Source organism: Plecotus auritus (assembly GCF_963455305.1).
Source record: "Plecotus auritus genome assembly, chromosome: 11".
Lineage (NCBI taxonomy): Eukaryota > Metazoa > Chordata > Mammalia > Chiroptera > Vespertilionidae > Plecotus > Plecotus auritus.
Window position 1 is genome coordinate 34361991 of NC_137777.1, and position 20329 is coordinate 34382319.

General features: G+C 44.7%; 1 protein-coding gene across 1 annotated transcript in view; it reads left to right on the forward strand.

Moving 5' to 3' along the window:
• The window catches only part of CLVS1 (clavesin 1), a 141256-nt gene that overhangs the window by 117344 nt on the left and 3583 nt on the right, over positions 1-20329 (forward strand). The window contains exons 4-5 of the mRNA XM_080647091.1: positions 1017-1127; positions 1930-2165. Of these exons, the coding sequence (XP_080503217.1) occupies positions 1017-1127; positions 1930-2165 (347 nt within the window). The remainder of the gene's footprint in view (positions 1-1016; positions 1128-1929; positions 2166-20329) is intronic.

Consider the following 20329-nt stretch of genomic DNA (forward strand, 5'->3'; position numbering starts at 1 on the left):
GCCCCTTCTGCTTTCATCTCATCTTGCTAACCTTTGCAAAGACATTTGTTGCACTGAAATTGATCGCCAGCACACTTGGCAATTCAAATTGCATTAGATGTTCCTTCTTTTTAAATTCCATTAACCAAGATGAACGCCATGCAATCTGGGGAAGCCCTTCAGTGGGACCTCAGGTGCTGTGGGACTAGCTCAGACTTTGTGATCAAGGCTCCTTATTCGGTGAATCTAATTAGCACTGACAGCAGCTTCTCGGCTTCTAAAACACACGCTTGTGCCCTGATCTGGTTCCAAAATTGGAACCATTTTAAAAACGCTCTTAGTATTTCCGGATACTTACAAAATGCGTTGATCTGCAGAAAAAGAGGAGCTCCACTAGGAGAATTCACTAGCCCATCCATCAACAAGTATCTTTTCTCTGGGACCTATTGAGTGGGTCCCTGGATGAAGTGAGGACCTGATTCTGTAATCTGTGGAAAAAAAAAAAAAGGCTGTACCCTTGGTGTCCATGGATTTGGAGATCCTTTGAAATTCTTTTCCAACCCCTTTCTACAGAGCCTCACTCACCCACAAAGTACAGCCATTGTCATGGTGATGGGGGGTAGGGGCGCACTGGAGCAGGTGAGCAGAGTATGTGGGTAAGCAGGGAGATCTGTGCTTAGGGCTCCTGGGAACTGAAACCTTGGTTCCTTAAGGCCACAGAGAATTCTGATTCTCTCCTATCCAGCTGCACACGCTCCTGCTATGTGGGTGGACACATAATTGTGACTTGGGAAAGGCAGGCCTGGCACCCATGTACGATATTTAAGTTGTGGAGTCAAAGGGGTTGGGGAGTAAGGGCAAGGGGAACAGAGGACACCTCAGCAAATAGGAAGGGTGTGTTTTCTGTCTTTCCCACCATTAGCGAGAGCTTCCGAGAGAAGACAAGGTTGTCCTCCGGATCGTGGCCCTGCTGGCCCAGGCTAACCTGCAACGCGTGCTCCGCGCTCACTGAGTGTGTTTTTCTCTTTCCACCCCAGGACAGCTTTCCCGCCCGCTTCGGAGGAGTCCATTTCGTCAACCAGCCCTGGTACATTCATGCCCTGTACACGCTCATCAAGCCATTCCTTAAAGACAAGACCAGGAAGCGGGTAATGACAAGAAGCGCCCAATGCCAGGAAGGTGGGGGAGGTGTGGTGGAGGGGGGGGGACAATTACAGTGCCCCTCCTCTCAAGCTCTCTCTCTCTCTCCCCTTCTCCTTATTTTTCTCTGTGGTTTTGCTGCGTTTCTGCAGTCCCTGAGCATTCGAGCTGCAGCTGGAGTTTGCAAATGGCCTGGATTCAATCAATAATTTAGTAGAACTGGGTTATTTTCAGAGTCCCAGTGACAAAGCAAAGGGAATTTTGAAGGCATGCAAATACCACATACCCATGTTGCTGCCAATGCTTGTGGGAGGTATGGGGTCAAGCAGCTTCCTGTTCATGGAATATTTTAATAGCCAACTTTTAGGAAGAAGCCACCACTTGGTGTAGGCCTGGAAGTCATGGAGAGTACTGAGGTGGGGGCGGGTGCAGAGAGCAGAGAATGCACCAGGAGAGAGGAGAGAGCAATGTGGAGGTGCATGTGCAGCATGCCTGGGGGTGGGTGGTCTGCACCACTACTCTTCATCAGCAGGGATAATTAGATCACTGTATCTGTAAATTGGGGCCAGGGCCACATACTCCCCAATTTGTTCATAAACTTCCTTTTTAAGGACTGTGAATGCAGCCCCTTTTCTGAGCAATAAATGAACATTTCATGAAGACAAAGTTCTAGACACAGAATTGAATGCCTCCTTAAGTACCACGATCAGCAGCGGCGCATCCGATGTGTCATTGCTCCATTGTATATTAGATGAAATACTCCATCATATGTTTTGGAGTTTTTAATTGCTAACTACTTTTTCTTTCCAGATTTTCCTGCACGGGAACAATTTAAACAGCCTTCACCAGCTCATACACCCGGAATTTTTGCCCTCTGAATTTGGAGGAACCCTTCCTCCTTACGACATGGGAACTTGGGCCCGGACATTACTCGGTCCCGACTACAGTGATGAAAATGACTATACGCACACGTCCTACAATGCGATGCACGTGAAACACACGTCCTCCAACCTGGAGAGGGAGTGCTCACCCAAGCCGATGAAGCGGTAAGGCCTGGCTTAGCAGAACCTCCAGTCCGAGGTCAACAGGCATTTTTGATTTGGGTCTATTGTGGGTTAAGTAATTGAAGACCTTTACGGGCACAGAACTTAAAAAAGTAAATTGCGATACATTCTCAGCTGCTTTCATCAGAATTGGAAGCAAATGGGACTTGGCTGGCCCAGAAATATAGCTGTCCCCTTGTATTATAGAAACTGTTAAAGGCTAGGACCTCACTCACGGCATGATTACAGTCTTAGTCTCTAAGGAGTCTGCTAATGCCACAGACTGAAATGTTGGACCTTTGAGACACCGTGGATGGAAAAGCAGGCAGCTGAGAATGTCCTCGTCATCCGTGCATTTGGAACCATTTATTGAGCATTTACTTAGCTGAAGGCACTGATTAGTCACTGGGAGTACAAAGGTGAAGAAGACATCAAAGGAACAGAGAGCGGGCCTGGAGAAAACCTGCTGAGCAAGACATTCGAGCTGAGATCTGAAGGATGAAAATCAGTAGCCCAGGCTTAAAAGGGGGAGCGGAGCGGGCGGGGGCGGGAAAGAGGCTCCAAGCAAAGGGGACACTCAGAGGCATGGAGGCACTAGAGCAGTGGCTCTCAACCTTTCTAATGCCGGGACCCTTTAATACAGTTCCTCATGTTGTGGTGACCCCCAACCATAAAATTACTTTTGTTGCTACTTCATAACTGTAATTTTGCTACTGTTATAAATCGTAATGTAAATATCTGTGTTTTCTTTTTTTTAATATATTTTATTGATTTTTTATACAGAGAGGAAGGGAGAGGGAGAGTTAGAAACATCGATGAGAGAGAAACATCGATCAGCTGCTGCACACTCCCTACTGGGGATGTGCCCGCAACCAAGGTACATGCCCTTGACCGGAATTGAACCTGGGACCCTTGAGTCCGCAGGCCGACGCTCTATCCACTGAGCCAAACCGGTTAGGGCAATATCTGTGTTTTCTGATGGTCTTAGGCGACCCTGCTAAGACCATCGGAAAACACAGATATTTACATTACGATTCATTAACAGTAGCAAAATTAGTTATGAAGTAGCAACGAAAATAATTTTATGGTTGGGGGTCACCACAACATGAGGAACTGTATTAAAGGGTCGTGGCATTAGAAAGGTTGAGAACCACTGCACTAGAGGGATGGGACACTTGACTGAGGCAGACAGGAATGCAGGGGTTGGGGGTGACAGTGCACGTGTTCTCAAGTTCCGGAGATTGTTCCATCCAGGCGGTGAAGTACATTGCATCACTGCATACTGTGCCATGGAAGAGGTATTTTTAAATTGATATACAAATAACATATGAGGGATTTCTCATGGCAAAAAATAAAACCTTACGTTTAAGGCTAAATTCCCCTTCAACCACTATCTTTAATCCCAATCCCTCTCTGTAGGTAACCACTGTTATCAGGCTGGGGTAGACCCTTCCATTCAGTTCTCTAGGTAGTACAGTGTATGAGTTTGCTAGGGCTGCTGTGACAAAGTCCACAGACTAGGTGTCTTAAACAATGGAAATTTATTTTCTCACAGTTCTGGGGACTAGAAGTCCAAGATCAAGGTGTTGGCAGGGTTGTTGTCTTCTGAGGCTTCTCTCCTTTGCTTATAGATGATCCTGTTCTGCCCATGTCTTCACATAGTCTTCCCTCTTTTTATATGGACACTGGTCATATTGAATTAGGGCCCACCTCACTTGACCTTAACTACCTGTTTAAAGATTCTGTATCCAAACAGAGAGAATTGGAGGTCCTGGGGGTTACGACTTCAACATACAAATTTTGGGTGGATACACTTTACCCTGTAGCATCTTGTTATGTAATACCTGTTAGTAAATTTAGTCAGAGTTCCTGTTTTCAATACTGCATAGCATTCCAGAACATGGATAAATCAGACTAGCCATTTCCTTTTGATGGGCATTTAAGGGCAGCTCAATGACTGTCTTTGCTATGCCTCCTCATTCTCATAGGAAAGTCCCTCTGGGTAGACGTGGAACTTGGAAGTTGCTGGGGCAGAGAGTGTGCGCATTTTCTTCTTTTTTTCATTTTCTAGCTGTATGATGACACCATTCATACAGTCAAAACATTCAATTCTTGTAATTACCAGGGTTAATTTTTGTTGTAGCCTCACCATGGACCAAGTTGGGCTGAGTATATGTAATCATTCCTGCTCTTACTTATTCATTAAACTTATCAGAGATCCAGGGAATTATTTATAGAGAAAGAGGCCTAAAAACCCCAAGCTGCATCTCCACTGGCTCGAGTGGAGGGATTTTTCAGGTCCACCCTATCCCACCGTATGTGGTCAGTGATTGGAGGTGCCAGCGCTTTGGGGTCTGGTCCACATGTGCCCTGGCAGGATTTCTGTTGGTCCTTTTGACCAAGTGCTTTCATCCTTATGTTCTCTCAGTATCCCTCCTGGATCCCACATATAATAAGTGAGGTGTCATAAAGACATTGTGAGCCATCTGATTTTGGGGATGAGGATGGAGAAGATAGGGAAAAGCCTAGACTAAGTTCAGATTTCTGAGCCAGAAAGAAATTTTAAGTCACGTTGCCCCATCCTGGTCCCTGCCTGGGTAGTAAAAGTCAGTTTAGCTGTTTTCAGCTGTCAATAGAATCGGCCATAACTTTAGTGATCTTTCTGCCCGAAACCCTCTTTTTACCGGTCGAACATATGCATTTGCTGGATAACTACTCATTTCCGGCAGAAGTCATGCATCATCATGAAGTACAAGCCATACAAAAAGCATGAGGGGTGGCAGTGTGGGAACAGGAGGGCCTTGTCTTCCACGCAGTCAGGGCATAAAGGGTCTGTGTTACTGTGTGGCATGTTCTGTGTGGATGTACGTTCAATAAAATTACAAAATGCATCCTTTCTGAATGAATGACCCATAGTCTCAGCTGTCCCCTCATTGTCATGTGACTGGTTTTCAGGGGAAAAAAATGGAAGTTCTTAGTTTTGGGGTGTCGTTCCTACTCAGCAGCTAAGGCCTGAGAAGTTGCTTCTAGAAGCAAAGACCTCTTGGGCAAGTCATAAAATGCCCCGTGTTTTCTGCAGGTTGTTGGACAGGAATTGGTTAACATTTCTTAAAGAACAAAGTAAAATAGCTGCTTAGCCTCATTGCTGCCTGTGAATCTGGCTGAGACATAGCTTTCTCTTCTGCGGCAGAAATGAAGGGGCCCTCTCCTTATGATTCAGCCACACACCATTGGAGTGAAAGGAAATTCTACACCAGTGGTCGGCAAACTCATTAGTCAACAGAGCCAAATACCAACAGTACAACAATTGAAATTTCTTTTGAGAGCCGAAAACCGACTTCTGCGCATGGGCCACAAAGTTTCAATCACACTGTACATGCGCGCCTGCACGTGGTATTTTGTGGAAGAACCACACTCAAGGGGTCAAAGAGCCGCATGTGGCTCGTGAGCCGCAGTTTGCCGACCACTGTTCTACACAGTGAATTTGGTCCCTGAGAAAATGAATGGGGCTGGAAAAAATGTGTGCAGGGCATGTTTTCTCTTCTTGTTTATACAGAATGACACGGCAGATTCTGAGATAAAGTGTTTGGAGCTCCTGGCAAAGCAGAAGTAAGATTGAATTAGAGGGAAATGGACAGATGTGGCTGAACTGCTGGGGTGCAGTTTCAAGTTCAAACAGTTCCATTACTCACCGTGTATGTTCTGAGAAAGATTCCTGTTTGCCCAAGCACCACGGTCAGATGCAAGCGCTTGAGAAGGGAAGTGTAGTCCAGGCCAGAAAAAACAAAGAACCTTTCTTCCTTGTGAGCAGGTTGCTGCTGGTAAACAAACATTTTGCTGGATTCCAATAAAGCTGAGGCTGTGTATGCCCACTCCCCATCTAGCCAGCAATGAATCTCTCTTATATGCTTTCATGATCGCATGTGCTAAAAGCCTCTTTGCTGTGTCATTCTTGAAAAACGGGGTGCAGCTTGCATTCAGAAAGATGGTTTCTTTGTAGATTTAGGCAAACCCTTGTTGTAGATAGCATTTGGGCTTACCGTGTCCACATTGCGGTGTTGGAGCTTTTAGGACAAGGCCACAAATAAGTGCGTTGAGCTTCCAGCATCTCCCTGGAAACCCCTGTGTCCCTGTGACACCGGCGATCGGCCTGGGAGCCCTGCTTCTCTTTGCTCCGCTGCTTGGACGGGCCTCTGAGGTGCCATCACACGTCACCACATCCTAACCCCCGCCTGCTGGCTGATGCTTCGTGACTCGGACGCAGTGGTTACACTGTTCTCTTCCTCTCTATTTGTCTTTATTCCCCAATTTTGCTACGTGTGGGTTCTTGCCATTTTCTTCTACTGATTTCTTTAGCTCTGTGACCTTGGGCAAGTCACTTAACCTTGCCACATCTTGGCTTCCTCGGTTATTAAGTGGATATAACCCCAGGGGGCCAGTGTTAGAGTGGAATGACAGAGGCGTGAGTAAGTACCCAGGAAGCACTGAAAAACAGCTCAGTAAGCAGTGCTTTCTTCCCCAGCGTTGTACATGAGGGTTTCCATTGTATTCGTTTTGATTTCTTTACCAATGGAAGTTTCTACTAAACAACGAAAAGTCCCGAGCCCCCGACAGAGAAGCAGGCAATGACTGGACTTGGTTCCCTTGAAAAGAGATGCCTTGAATTCCTGGTTAGAAGTCAGACTTACAGCCCTAGCCGGTTTGACTCAGTGGCTAGTCCTGCAAACTGAAGGGTCCCCGGTTTGATTCCAGTCACGGGCACATGTTTCTGGTTGCAGACTTAATCCCCAGGCCCCATCGGGTGCGTGCAGAAGGCAACCAATCCATGTGTCTCTCTCATATTGATGTTTCCCTCTCTGTCACTCCCCTTCCCTTCCACTCTCTCTAAAATTCAATGGAAAGATATCCCCAGGTGAGGATTAACAAACAAAACAAAAAAAAACACACCAAAAAAATTAAATTTAAAAAAAAGTAAGAATTACATTGGCCAATTCCATTCTGTGCTGTATTTTAGCATCCGGCCAGGATCTTTGGAACGCTGCGCCCAGGATGTGGCCAGGAAGAGTAGGTGCAGGACACAGAAGGCAAAGCCAAGGAGAAGGAGGAATTCGAAACACAGACCTCTTGCCTCTCTTCCTTCTTGTCCCTCAAGCGGCCTCCTCTTCACCACCTTGTCCTGGCCTCAGTCGGATCGGCCCCTTTCTGCCAGGCCTCCTCTGTCATGTATTTGTTCTGATTCATTTGCTTCCTAGCACTTCCCACTTTCCAGAGCTTTCCATTTGCTTCCACATGGTCACTGTGAGCCCCTTTACCCCAGCTCTGGAAACAGGTGTTTCCTAGACTTGTTTTGAGGATTCTTGAAAACTGAGCTTTTCGCGTTTTGAGAATTAAAAAGAAAATTTTTTTTAAAATAGATAATTTTTAAAAATAGATACAATAGACAAATTATTATCCCCATGTTATAGATAAAGTGGCTGGGGCACACAGAAGTTAAATGATTTACCCACAACTAGGAGGTGGCAAAATATTGTAAATTTGTTTTCTTTATTCCAGGTCAAATTCTTTCTCCTGTATCACATCTGTTATCACGCTGTTTGTGCCTCCCTGCCCACCTCCCTCCCTCCCGCCCTACCTCTCTCTCTCCCTCTTTTCCTGCCTTCCTTCCACAAGGGTTTATTGAGCACTTTCTTGGGTATTGCATTTGCTCAGCTTTCTTAAATGAAGTCCATTCCTATTCTTGCCAGCCTCAATTCTACCCAGTCTTTTCCACTCAGTTGAAAAGCAAATTTCTTATCACACTGTCCTTGCGATGTGCTGTTCCTAAACCCCATCTGGGCAGGGAAGGTACAGACCCTCAGGAAGAAAATTGATATTTAGGCTAATCTAGTAATATCAGAGAAGATCCATTAACACGTTATAGTTGAGATCCATTAATGTACTGTCAGTTGACTCAAAAAAAAAAAATAGGCCCATGAAAGGTCATTTTCATGGAGAACACCAGCCATCCTTTTCCAGCTCCCATGGAATGGTCATCTTCATTGTCTCAGCTGTTGGCAGCTTCTGGTGTTTTCCTACCTGTTTTCAAACATCACATTCTGGATCTACCAAAGCCACTCCACTGAAGCTGTGCACCACCAATTCAAAGGGAGGAGAATCATGAAGAACAATTAGAATGCGCTGAAACGAACTGACAGCTCTTTGTGTCAGTCTAATTCCAATGAAATACGACTCCATCCAAAGCAGGAGGTGCAAGCACCTGCAGCCATTTGCTGTGCTATTTTAAGTTCTGATTGGCAGCAGAAGTACCTCTCCAGAAATACCTGCATGTTGAAAACACGTAATTTTTCACACTCCTTCTGACCGTATCAGAACTCCTGAATCCACATCAAAATAAATATAGCGGTGTGTTCCATTCCTCAGAACTTTGCAGACCCACATACACGGAGAATGTGGAGTGAGTCCAAGGCTAGTTGACTGGTTCAGGTATAGATTGGGCCATAAGGCATCTATTCGACCTCCCTCTGATACCCCGGGTTCCAATGAAGGATTTGGGCACAACCTACTAGTTAGGACCTTGAATTCTCTCACACTTCAGGTGCACTAGGGCCACTCTGCTTAAGGGAATTCTTTGGTAAATTGCTCAGTAAAATCAAGAATACTTTTATCATGTAATTAATCTCCTGCTCCATAGCTATTTTTAAAAAATCTTTATTATTGAGAGTATATAGACATCCCCTTTCCCCTCCCCCGTTGCCCCCTCCAACTGGTTCCCGCCCCACCCCAGGACTTCACCATCCTACTATCTGTGTCCATAGATAATCTCTTCCCACCCACCAGCCCTTCCCTCTGAGATTCACTGTCAGTCTGTTCCATGCTTCAATGAATCTGATTGTTTTATTCACCAGTTTATTTTGTTCATTATATTCTTTGTTCATTTATTTTGATTTTTAGATTTGATTGTTGATAGATAGATATTTGTTGCAATTTTATTGTTCATATTTTTTATTTCTTGCAGTTCTCCTCCTCCTCCTCCTCCTCCTCCTCCTCCTCCTCCTTCTTCAATAATACCCTTCAACATTTCATATAATACTGGTTTAGTGGTAATGAACTCCTTTTTCTTGTTTGTGAAGCTCTTCATCTGACCATCAATTCTAAACGAGAGCTTTGCTAGAGGAATCTTGGTTGTAGGTCCTTGCTATTCATCACTTTGAATATTTCTTGCCACTCCCTTCTGGCCTGCAAAGTTTCTATTGAGAAATCAGCTGACAATCCTATGGGCACTCCCTTGTAGGTAACTAACTGCTTTCCCTTTCTGCTTTTAAGATTCTTTCTTTGCCTTTAACCCTTGGCATCTTAATTATGAAGTGCCGTGGTATGGGTCTCTTTGGGTTCCTCTTGTTTGGGACTCTCTGCACTTCCTGAACTTGTAAGTGTATTTTTTTCACCAGGTACGGGAAGTTTTCTGTCATTATATCTTGTTCTCTCTCATCTCCTTCTGGCACCCCCATAATGCAAATATTGGTACACTTGAAGTTATCTCAGAGGCTCCTTACACTATCTTCATATTTTTTTATTCGTTTTTCTTTTTTGCTCTTCTGATTGGGTGTTTTTTGCTTTCTCATATTCCAAGTCATTGATTTGATTCTCAGAATCCTCTACTGTTGAATCCCTGTAAATTGTTCTTTATTTCAGTTAGTGTATGCTTAATTTCTGACTGGTCCTTTTTCATGTCTTTCACATTCTCACTAGGATCCTTGAAAGTCTCATGAAGATCCTTGACTAATAACCTTATAACCATGGTTTTAAACTCTGTATCCAGTAGTTTTCTTGCTTTCATTTCTTTCATTTGTGACCTGTTTCTTTGTCTCTGCATTTTAGCTGCTTCCCTGTGTTTGTTTCTATATATTATGTAGAGCTGCTATGTCTCCCAAACTTGGTATAGTGGCCTTGTATAGTAGGTGTCCTATAGGGCCCAGTGGCTCAACCTCCCCAGTCACCTGAGCAGGACACTCTAGATGCACCCCTGTGTGGGCTCTGTGCACAGTCTTGTAGTTGAACCTTGATTGCTGTTGGCATCTCTGGGAGGAGTTGACCTCCAGGCCAATTGGCTGTGAGGACCAGCTGCGACTACAGTGGGAGAGCTGCTATGCAGAAGGCGAGGCCCAGCTGTGAAGCAAGGCAGGCTGGTGCTAGTGCTGGGTCTTGGGCCTTTTATTGATAGGTTTGGGGCATGCTGTCACCAGCTGCAGCTGTTTGAGAGATTTTAGGAAAGTCTGAAGCCTAAGCCAGGACAGGCCATTTATATGGAAAAGCTGCTGCAAACAGCTTGGGCAGGGCTGCAAATTGGGTGGGGCGGAGTCTTAGGGAATCACCAGGGCGGAGCCAGTGTGGGCCACGCTGATATGGCTGCTAGTCAGCCCTGCTAGACTGGAGGTCCCAGCACTGGAACAGTGACCCTTGCCACTCCCGTCTGGGAGAAAGCTGCCCTTGAGTTCCTGTCCTGATGCCAGACAATCCAGTCTCCCCCTGTATGTGTTTGGGTCCCTCAGCATGCCCAGCGCTGGAGCTCAGAGGAAGTGAGACTGAGTAAGTTTCTGTGCCAGCCCTTACACCTGGGATTCCAGCAGCCTCTTTGTCTCTCAGTCACAATCCCTACTGGTTTTTATGGCCCAAAGTTACACGGACTTCTCTTCCCAGCTCTGGGACCCTGGGCTGGGGGTCTGGTGTGGGGCTGGGACTCCTTGCTCCTCGCGGGTGGTCTCCGCAGAGACCATCTCCCCCCGGATTAAAAAAGCTGCACGTGTGGGTGCCGGACCAGCCTGTTCTGCGTCCCTGCCTCTCCTCCCAGTCTCAGTGTGCTTTCTTCTTTACCTCTCTAGTTTTAGGACTTACATTCAGCCAGCTTTCAGGAGGTTCTGAGTGGGGGTTGTTTGTATTTTAGTTGAAGTTTTGGTGTGGTTGTGGGAGGCGGCGAGTACCGGCATTTACCTGCATTTATCTACACTGCCATCTTGATTCCTCCTTCTCAGCTATTTTTTTAGTTTGTGGTCTTTTCCTTGGTTTTCTGCAAGTGGGCAGACACGGGCTGTCTCTGTTCTCAGACAAGGCAGAGTGTCTGGTTCATGCTCATACTCAGGAGATGTTAGTAAAATGAGAAACACTCCTATTTAAATAATTTCTCCTTCAGAGAACTCCAAGCACTTTATTACATCTTAAAAAAAAAAGATTTTATTTTTTAAAAGACATTTTTATTGATTTCAGAGAGAGGAAAGGAGAGGAAGAGAGAGAAACATCAATGATGAGAGAGAATCATTGAGCGGCTGCCTCCTGCACACCCTACACTGAGGACAGAATCCTGACCTCCTGCTTCATAGATTGACGCTCAACCACTGAAGCACGCCAGCCGGGCACTCTATTACAGCTTATAGCTCTCACAGCCTTGTGGAGAAGGTGGTAATAGCCTCTCATTTCACAGATGCACAACTGAGAATTAATATCACAGGAATATAGTCTCATAAAGGCCAATAAACTCCTGTGTAAATAATTAGACAAAATGTCCAGTTGCAACTGCCAGTGGAAACTGTGGCCTTCTTTTGGCTCCCTTCCTGAATTCCTTCCTCCTCACGTCCAAGTTCCTGGACCGTTTGTCTCTGGCAGCTGAGCTCTGTCCTCAATGAGGTCTAATCTCACTCCACACTAGTCAGTGTCCCATGTTGCCTGACTGTGGTTCTGTAGAGGTGTTTCCAGGTATTTGGCTGAATGTTATACATTTAAAAGAAAGGATCTTGAAGTATCATGAAATACCCTATCTCTCTACCTCAGCATTGTTTTTTACCTCCTCCTAGAAAAGCGTAAAAATACTAAAAAGGACAAAAGTTGGCAAGACACAGAAAGTCCTTCCTGAAGCCAGTATGTGCCTAATACAGTTAGTTTCAGGAGCCAAACAAATTTACCTTTTAATAAAAACATTTTTCACTTCCAATGTTTCTGCTAGTAACTGTTGAATTCAAAGCTGCCAGGGGCTGCTTAACTCTTTTCCTGTGTCATTGCCAAAGTCTTTTTAGAAGTTTTGTGCCATTCCACAAAGCCAAGCCCATTGCTGACTTTGGGGAATAAAGCCAGGGCTGTGGAATGCTGCCTGATGAAGTAATGGGGCTGATCTCCGGGACCTGATTCAATGGGGGTCTCATTGAATCACTCTGAAACTCCTCACAGCTCTCGCCTTTTTTCTTTGATCACTCTCGTGGAATGCCTGGGGTTGAAGGGCAGAGTTCTTGTGCCCTGATTTGAAGTCCACACAGCTTAAGCCAGGCAATGGCAATTCATTAGTAAGAAGAACACATGGTGATAGCTGTTGGGGTATGGTAGATAAATAACGTTTTGAAAATAAACCTCTGGCTGAGAGCAGAACTCCCAGGCGGTGGGAATGGCACCAGGTGTCTGACCAGTGGGGTCAGACCAAACCTGGGTTCAGCAACCTCAGTACTTGGGTTCTGGTTAGGAAAGAATTCAGAGCAAGACCCCATACTGTAAGAGAACATTTACTTATAAAATTACAGAGGTAAAAAAATTAATTCCTAAAAAAAATGGGCTTAGGAAATAAGTTATAGAGGTAAAGAAAGGGCCCTTGGAGCTTGGGAGTGAGGAAGCTACTAGTAAGGTGCCTGGCGGGGGGGGGGGGGGGGGGAGGGGGGGGAGGAGAGGGGAGGGAGGAGGGAAGGGGAAGGGAAAGGGAAAGGGAAAGGGAAAGGCAGGGAGCTGGGTCCTCCATCCTAACTAAGGGTTTTAAAGGCAGAGATTTTAGGGGAGGCCCCAGGGAAAGATTTGAATAGAATATTCAGTAGTTTTCCAGGTGTGTTCATTCAAGGTCATGGTCTCCACTGATTGACTGGCGGGCACCAGGGGAGGGGTCATTATTCCATGCAGCTGGTCTTGTTGTCAGCAGTGGCTGCTTTTGTTGCTTATCTGGGCCTGGAGCTGAAATACTGGTATAACTGAGGCCTAGATGTTATCTCTAGGGAGGAAAGGTCGGAGGTCCAAACTGCGGTGACCAGGGATAGGCTAGGGGAGGAAACGTTACTCTGGGGGCAAGGTCCCACTCTCCAATTGATTGTCCATTGCTAGGCATCTGGGGCTTCCCATCCTGGTGACCTTCTGTACCTGGCCCATTGTCCTTGTTGGCTCATGTCTATCTGCCTACAGCACAGCTATTCTGCAGAATGTACTCACTCATGGTGAATGTTTTCCTTTTTCACCTGTTCTCCCTGGAATTTACTTGCCTTTGGAATCAGGAAAAATTAGTCTATGGCTACAGATCTTTGATATGAAGTGGGGAACATTAAAAAGTTTGGAGAGGGCCAAAACCAGTTTGGCTCAGTGGATAGAGCATCAGCCTGTGGACTGAAAGGTCCCAGGTTCGATTCCGGTCAAGGGCACGTAACTTGGTTGCGGGCACATCCCCAGTAGGAGGTGTGCAAGAGGCAGCTGATCGATGTTTCTCTCTCATCGATGTTTCTAACTCTCTATCCTTCTTCCTTCCTCTCTGTAAAAAATCAATAAAATATATATTTTTTTAAAAAAATAAAAAAATAAAAAGTTTGGAGAGGAAAAGGGAAGGGAGAAGGTAGAAAGGGAGAGAGAAAAGCAGGCAGGGAGGGAGGAATGTGGCAGAGGGAGGGAGAAAGGGAGAATGAGACCATAGCAGGAAAACAAAATGTGGCTATCAGGGCTAGAATGAAGCCTTTGTTAGGGTAGTCTGCTACACCACTGAGATAATGATGGCTGAATAGCTCAAATCACTCCCCTGCCTGATCTTGGGGTTAAGTTGGCTTTCAGTGTTGGAAAGAGGACCCAAGAGAAAAGTCAAAATGTTTATTTTAGCCAAAGTGTTAAGCTTCTTGTGAGAAGGCCAAGTCCCTGAATGGGGAGTGAGCTGGACCCCAGGCCAGGGCTCCTCCTTGGTTAATACTCGAACCGCAAAGGTCCTGAGCGCTCTGTTTACAAGGGGTGGAGGCATTTTTATCAGCCAGCAGTTGCTCAAACCTCCCAGAGAGCACTTTGGCTCTGCTAAATGGACTGAGGGCAAGATTTAAGAAGAGAGTTTTTCTTTTAAAAGCAATATTTGCTTTATAGTTTTCCAGTGAATTTCAAATATTTCATAATATAGGGTTACTTACTCAAAATGCTCATTGTGTGACCAGGTTAATGGAATTATGCCCTGCTGAAAGTACAGAGGCCAAGGCCATCTTCTCCGTCAGGGAAAAAGTGGACAGGAAAGTTACGTTTAGTTCTGCACGCTCAGTTCCTCAGAGTTGTTCAGTTGTTCCCCGCCATCAACCAAGACATCCAGTGTATTGGCTAGGACAGCCTGCATTCTGCGCCTGCTGTCAGTACAGGTATTGAGAGAAATCCCATAGATCCAATTTGACCCCAGGTGGAGGCGCCAGGGAGTCATGTGAACAGGGTCTGTGAATGAGGTCATTGTGTGAATGATAGCTTTTCCCTTCCTTCCTTCCTTTCTTTCTAGAGCTAATGTCTCCCTCCCCCCAAAACCTTCTCCTCTGGGTACCATCAGAGTAGTGACATGTATTTGTGGGTCTATGGGCAATAATTTCACAAAAGAATAAATGTTTCTCAACATTTGCTCACAGTCCCTGGAATACAGCAGGAAACATTCACCAACATTTCTGTCATGAGTGAATGTAAAATATGACTGTGTGAAGATTCAATATTTGAGCATTTGTTGTGGGGTTGTTGTTGTTTTTTTCATAATGACCCTGAAAATAGGGGCAGAGGATGTTTGGAAACAAATCCAATACTCATTAAAACCACAAATTTCAAGGTTCAAAAGAATGGAGATAATGTGGAAATGTGAAACAAAATTTAAAAGATGAAATTTAATACTCAACTAAGCACCTTCAAGATGGGAGAGAAATGGTCTAACAGCAGAAAGTGGAAATACAGCTAAATTTTCCCTCAGCTGTGTTATATGAGTGCCAGAAAGACTAATGCAATTCTAGGTGTATTTTCTATGCTTCAACAGAAGCATACAAAAGGAACGAAAAAGGAAGCAATAATTTTATCTATTTTGAGATGATGCCCTGTGGGCAACCGGTTGAGAAAGAGATGTCAGAGAGTGCCAGAGTAGTGAGTTTTAGAAACTTTGGCAAGAGTCCTGGCCCGTGTGGCTCAGTATGTTGGGCATCATCCCATGCACTGAGGGGTGCGTGGTTCGATTCCCAGTCAGGGTATATGCTTGGGTTTTCAGACCTGCAGCTGATCGATGTCCCACTCTCACATCCATATTTCTTTCTCTCTTTCCTCTCCCTCTCTCTCTCTAAGAATCAATTTAAAAACATTAAAACCTTAAAAGAAGAAACCTGGGCACTAGAGGAATCTGGTTAGCCTTGGTGAGGGTGAGGAGAGGGCTGAAGGGCACTAGATAAATACTCAAAGGGCTGTTATGTGGACCAGATGGATTACATGTACCCAGACCAAACCTAGGTTCAGAACCCTCAGTACTTGGGTTCTTGCTAGGAAATAATTTAGAGCAAGACCCAAACGGTAAGAGAACATTTATTGGGTAAATTACAGAGGTAGAAAAAGTAATCCCTAGAAGAAATGGGCTTAGGAAACAAGTTATGGAGGTAAAGGAAGGGCCCTTGGAGCTTGGGAGTGGGGAAGTTAGTGGTAATGTGCCTGGGGAGGGAGGAGAAGCGGGGAAAGGGAAAAGGACAGGCGTGCTCTCTGGAGGGAGAGCACACTGGGTCCTCCATCCTAAGGGCAGAGATTTCAGGGGAGATCCCAGGGAAAGATCTTAATAGAATATTCAACAGTTTCCCAGGTGTGTCCATTCAGGGTTGTAGTCTCCACTGATTGATTGGCCGGCACCAGGGCAGTGGCTGGTTTTGTTGCTTATCTGGGCCTGGAGCTGGAATACAACTGAGGCCTAGATGTTATCTCTAGGGAGGAAAGGTCAGGGGGTCCAAAACTCATGACCAGGGTTATGCTAGGGGAGGAAAAGCCACCCTGGGGGCAAGGTCCCACTCTCCAACTGATTGTCCATTGCTAGGCACCTGGGGCTTTCCATCCTGATGACCTTCTGTACCTGGCCCATTGTCCTTGCTCTGCTCATGTCTAACTGTCTACAGCAAGTTCAATGTAAGAAAGAACCTTCTAGCAGTTGCCCCTCTAGGAGCTGGAGGAGTGTGTTTCTCACCTTGGATATATTAAGAGGCTGCAAGGCCCCTTAGTGAATAGTTTCTGTTGAGTTACTCTAGATAAAGGTCCCTTTTAACTCTGTGGCTGTGATTCACTTGCCATGTTGTAAAATAAAGCCACCTAGCACGAAAGAAGAGAAAAACAGTGTAAAGTCTCTAAAGTGGAATGGCCATCAATCTCATTTTCACCAGGGCCCATGGGGAAAGGAGCTAGGCAGCTGTCCGTGGTGCTGGAGGGAGTTGCCCCAAGTAGGCAGCTGTGCTCTGGTTTTCTTCATGCTTGTTTGGGTATGTTTTTTTTTTTTTTTTTAAACATATTTTATTGATATTTCACAGAGAGGAAGGGAGAAGGATAGAGAGCTAGAAACATCGATGAGAGAGAAACATCGATCAGCTGCCTCCTGCACCCCCCCCACTGGGGATGTGCCCGCAACCAATGTACATGCCCTTGACCGGAATCGAACCCGGGACCTTTCAGTCCGCAGGCCGACGCTCTATCCACTGAGCCAAACCGGTTTTGGCTGGGTATGTTTTAATGTCTTCTGGATGTTTGGCTTTTCTGCTCCTTATATGTCTACTAACACCCTCCCCCACTCCCATTCACATCAGAGCTTTAACTAAAGCAGAGAGAAATGCACAGAAAATATATAGAGCTACCTGGGCCTTCCTCTTCCCTGTCCCAGGAAAACATGAATCCATTTTATTTCCAAAGGTTCGGCTTCATACTTAAAGTTAGACTGTTTGACTGAATTGATATTTAGAGTAGAAACCCATTGTTTTAGGACAATTGTACAGATTTGCTTTCTGACTTATTTTATGCTTTCTACAGCACATGCATATCCTGAATGGAGATAAGAATCTTAAGCAGAAAATTATTTTTACAGTGAGGTGGAATATTAAACATTTCAGCTAAATAGCTCTGCAGGCTTAGATATACCCTGGAGTGGTGTGATGGTGATAAATCGTCCTGTTCCTCACTATTTTTGTTGCTTTTCCTATGCTACCTGATCTTTTGTTGTTGTTCCTTAGTTTTTTCCCAAAATGGAGACAATAGTACCACTTCTTAGGGGCATAAAAATGAGTTAATACATGTAAAGAATGTACAGTAATGCCAGGTGCATACATATAAATATTAGTGTTATTATAGCTTGTGGTTTGGGTCTTTTAGGTCACCCTCAGGGTTAATGATTTGCCAGGACTCACAGGACCCAGAAAAGCTGTTATACTCACACTTATGGTTTGTTCCAGCAAAAGAATACATATTAAAATAGGCAAAGGAAAAAGGTGCATTGGGTGGAGTCTGCACTGAACCAGTTCCACACTTCCAGCTGTCCTTCCAGTGGAGTCACACGAACAGAGCTTAATCCTCTCAGCGATGATGTGTGACAATGTGTATAAAGTGTCACCGACCACGGAAACTACCAATGTCTTGGTGCCCAGGGCTTTTATAGGGGGCGGAGCAGAGGTCAGTCACATAGGCATACAGTGCATGTGTGAGATTGACCTTAACTACTTGGTCTTCAGCTCCTCCTCCTCTCCATCCCAAGAGGTCAAACTGGTAGAGTATGACCCAAATCCCAGGCATTCAGTATAAATCACACTGTTAGCATACTATATGGCATGGCCCAAAGTCTGAGACACTTTTATCAGGCAGGGCAGGATACCCCGAGGGTTTAGAGGAGGAAGGTAAGAGACCATTCTGAGACCTTTGGAATGTAGAGGTTTTGGGCAACTCAGGCCTCCTGAATTATGCATTTATTGTACATATTTGTAAATTTTTGCTTGTTGGAACAATCTAGTTCAACCATTTTTAAAATTTACTTTTTATTGTTGATAGTATTACAGATATCTCCCATTTTCCCCTCTTCTCCCCAGTCCCTACCCACCCACCCCCAGGTCTTCACTACCCTATTACCCTTGACCATAGGCTATGCATATAAGTATATAAGTTCTTTGGTTTATCTCTTCTCGTCCCCCCAACCCCACATCAAGGTATTTTAGTCTGTTCTATGCCTCCCTGCTTCAGGTCTTATTTTGTTGGTCAATTCATTTTGTTCATTGGATTCCACAAATACTAGTGAGAGAGATCCTGTGACATTTGTCTTTCTCAGTTTGGCTTATTTCACTTAGCATAATATTTTCCAGGCCCATCCATGCTGTCCCAAAGGGCAAGAGATCCCTCTTTTTAACAGCTGTATAGTATTCCATAGTGTAAATATCCCAGCATTTTTATCCATTCATCTACTGATGGGCACTTGGGCTGTTTCCCAGCTATTGTAAATAATGCTGCTGTGAACATAGGGGTGCATATATTGTTTGGTGTTTTGGGATTTTTAGGATATATTCTCAGAAGTGGGATCACTGGGTCAAATGGGAATTCCATTTTTAATTTTTTGAGAAAACTCCATCTGTTTTCCAGAGTGGCTGCACAGTCTGCATTCCCACCAGCAGCAAACTAGTGTTCCCTTTTTCTCCTCATCCTCTCCAGTATTGATTGATTTTTTGATGATCCCATTCTGACAGGTGTGAGGTGATATCTCATTGTGGTTTTAATTTGTATTTCTCTGATTAGTGACTTTGAGCATTTTTTCATGTGTCTCTTGGCCATTTGTATGTCCTCTTTGGAGAAATGTCTATTCAGATCTCTCCATTTCTTAATTGGATTGTCTTTTTGTTGTTGAGTTGTATGAGTGCTTCATATGTATTGGATATTAATCCCTTATTAGATGTATCATTGGCAAATATGTTCTATTCAGTGGGTTCCCTTTTCAGTCTGATGGTTTCTTTTGCTGTGCAGAAGCTTTGCATTTTGATGTAGTCCCATTTGTTTATTTTCTTAGTTTCCTTTGCCCTAGGACAGTGGTCGGCAAACTCATTAGTCAACAGAGCCAAATATCAATAGTACAACGATTGAAATTTCTTTTGAGAGCCAAATTTTTTAAACTTAAACTTCTTCTAACGCCACTTCTTCAAAATAGACTCGCCCAGGCCATGGTATTTTGTGGAAGAGCCACACTCAAGGGGCCAAAGGGCCGCATGTGGCTCGCGAGCCCCAGTTTGCCGACCACGGCCCTAGGAGATGTATCCGTAAACATATTGCTACATGAGATGTCTGAGATTTCATTGCCTATGTTCTCTAAGATTTTTATGGTTTCATGTCTTACATTTAAGTCTTTTATCCACCTTAAACTTATTCTTGTTTGGTGTAAATTAGTGCTCTAGTTTCATCTTTTTGCATTTGTCTGTCCCAGGCATCCTCAAACTACAGCCCGCAGGCCACATGCGGCCCGCCGGGGACATTTATCCTGCCGGCCGGGTGCCGCTGCCTGTCCTGCTTAGCAGCCAACTCGTCCCGGGCCTGCAGTGTGCACAGGAATTTGTTCATAGGTTTTTTTTTTAAACTATAGTCCGGCCCTCCAACAGTCTGAGGGATAGTGAACTGGCCCCGTTTAAAAAGTTTGAGGACCCCTGACTCTGTCCAGTTTTCCCAGCACCATTTGTTGAAGAGGCTGTCTTTAGTCCATTGTATGTTTTTGCCTCCTTTGCCAAGTATTGTGTAATGGCTTGGGTTGATTTTTGGGGTCTCTGTACTGATCCATTGGTCTATATGCCTGTTCTTGTGCCAGTACCAGGTTGTTTTGGTTATAATGCTTTGTAGTATAGTTTGATATCTGGTATTGTGATCCCTCCTACTCCGTTCTTCTTTCTCAAGATTGTTGCAGCTATTCGGGGTCTTTTATGGTTCCATATAAATTTTTGGAGTATTTGTTCTAGTTCTTTGAAGCATGCCATTGGCATTTTAATAGGTATTGCGTTGAATCTGTATATTGCTTTGGGTAGTATAGACATTTTAATGTTAATTCTTCCAATCCATGAACATGGTTTATGCTTCCATTTGTATCTCCTTCTAGTTCTCTTTTCAATGTCCTATAGTATTCCGAGTACAGG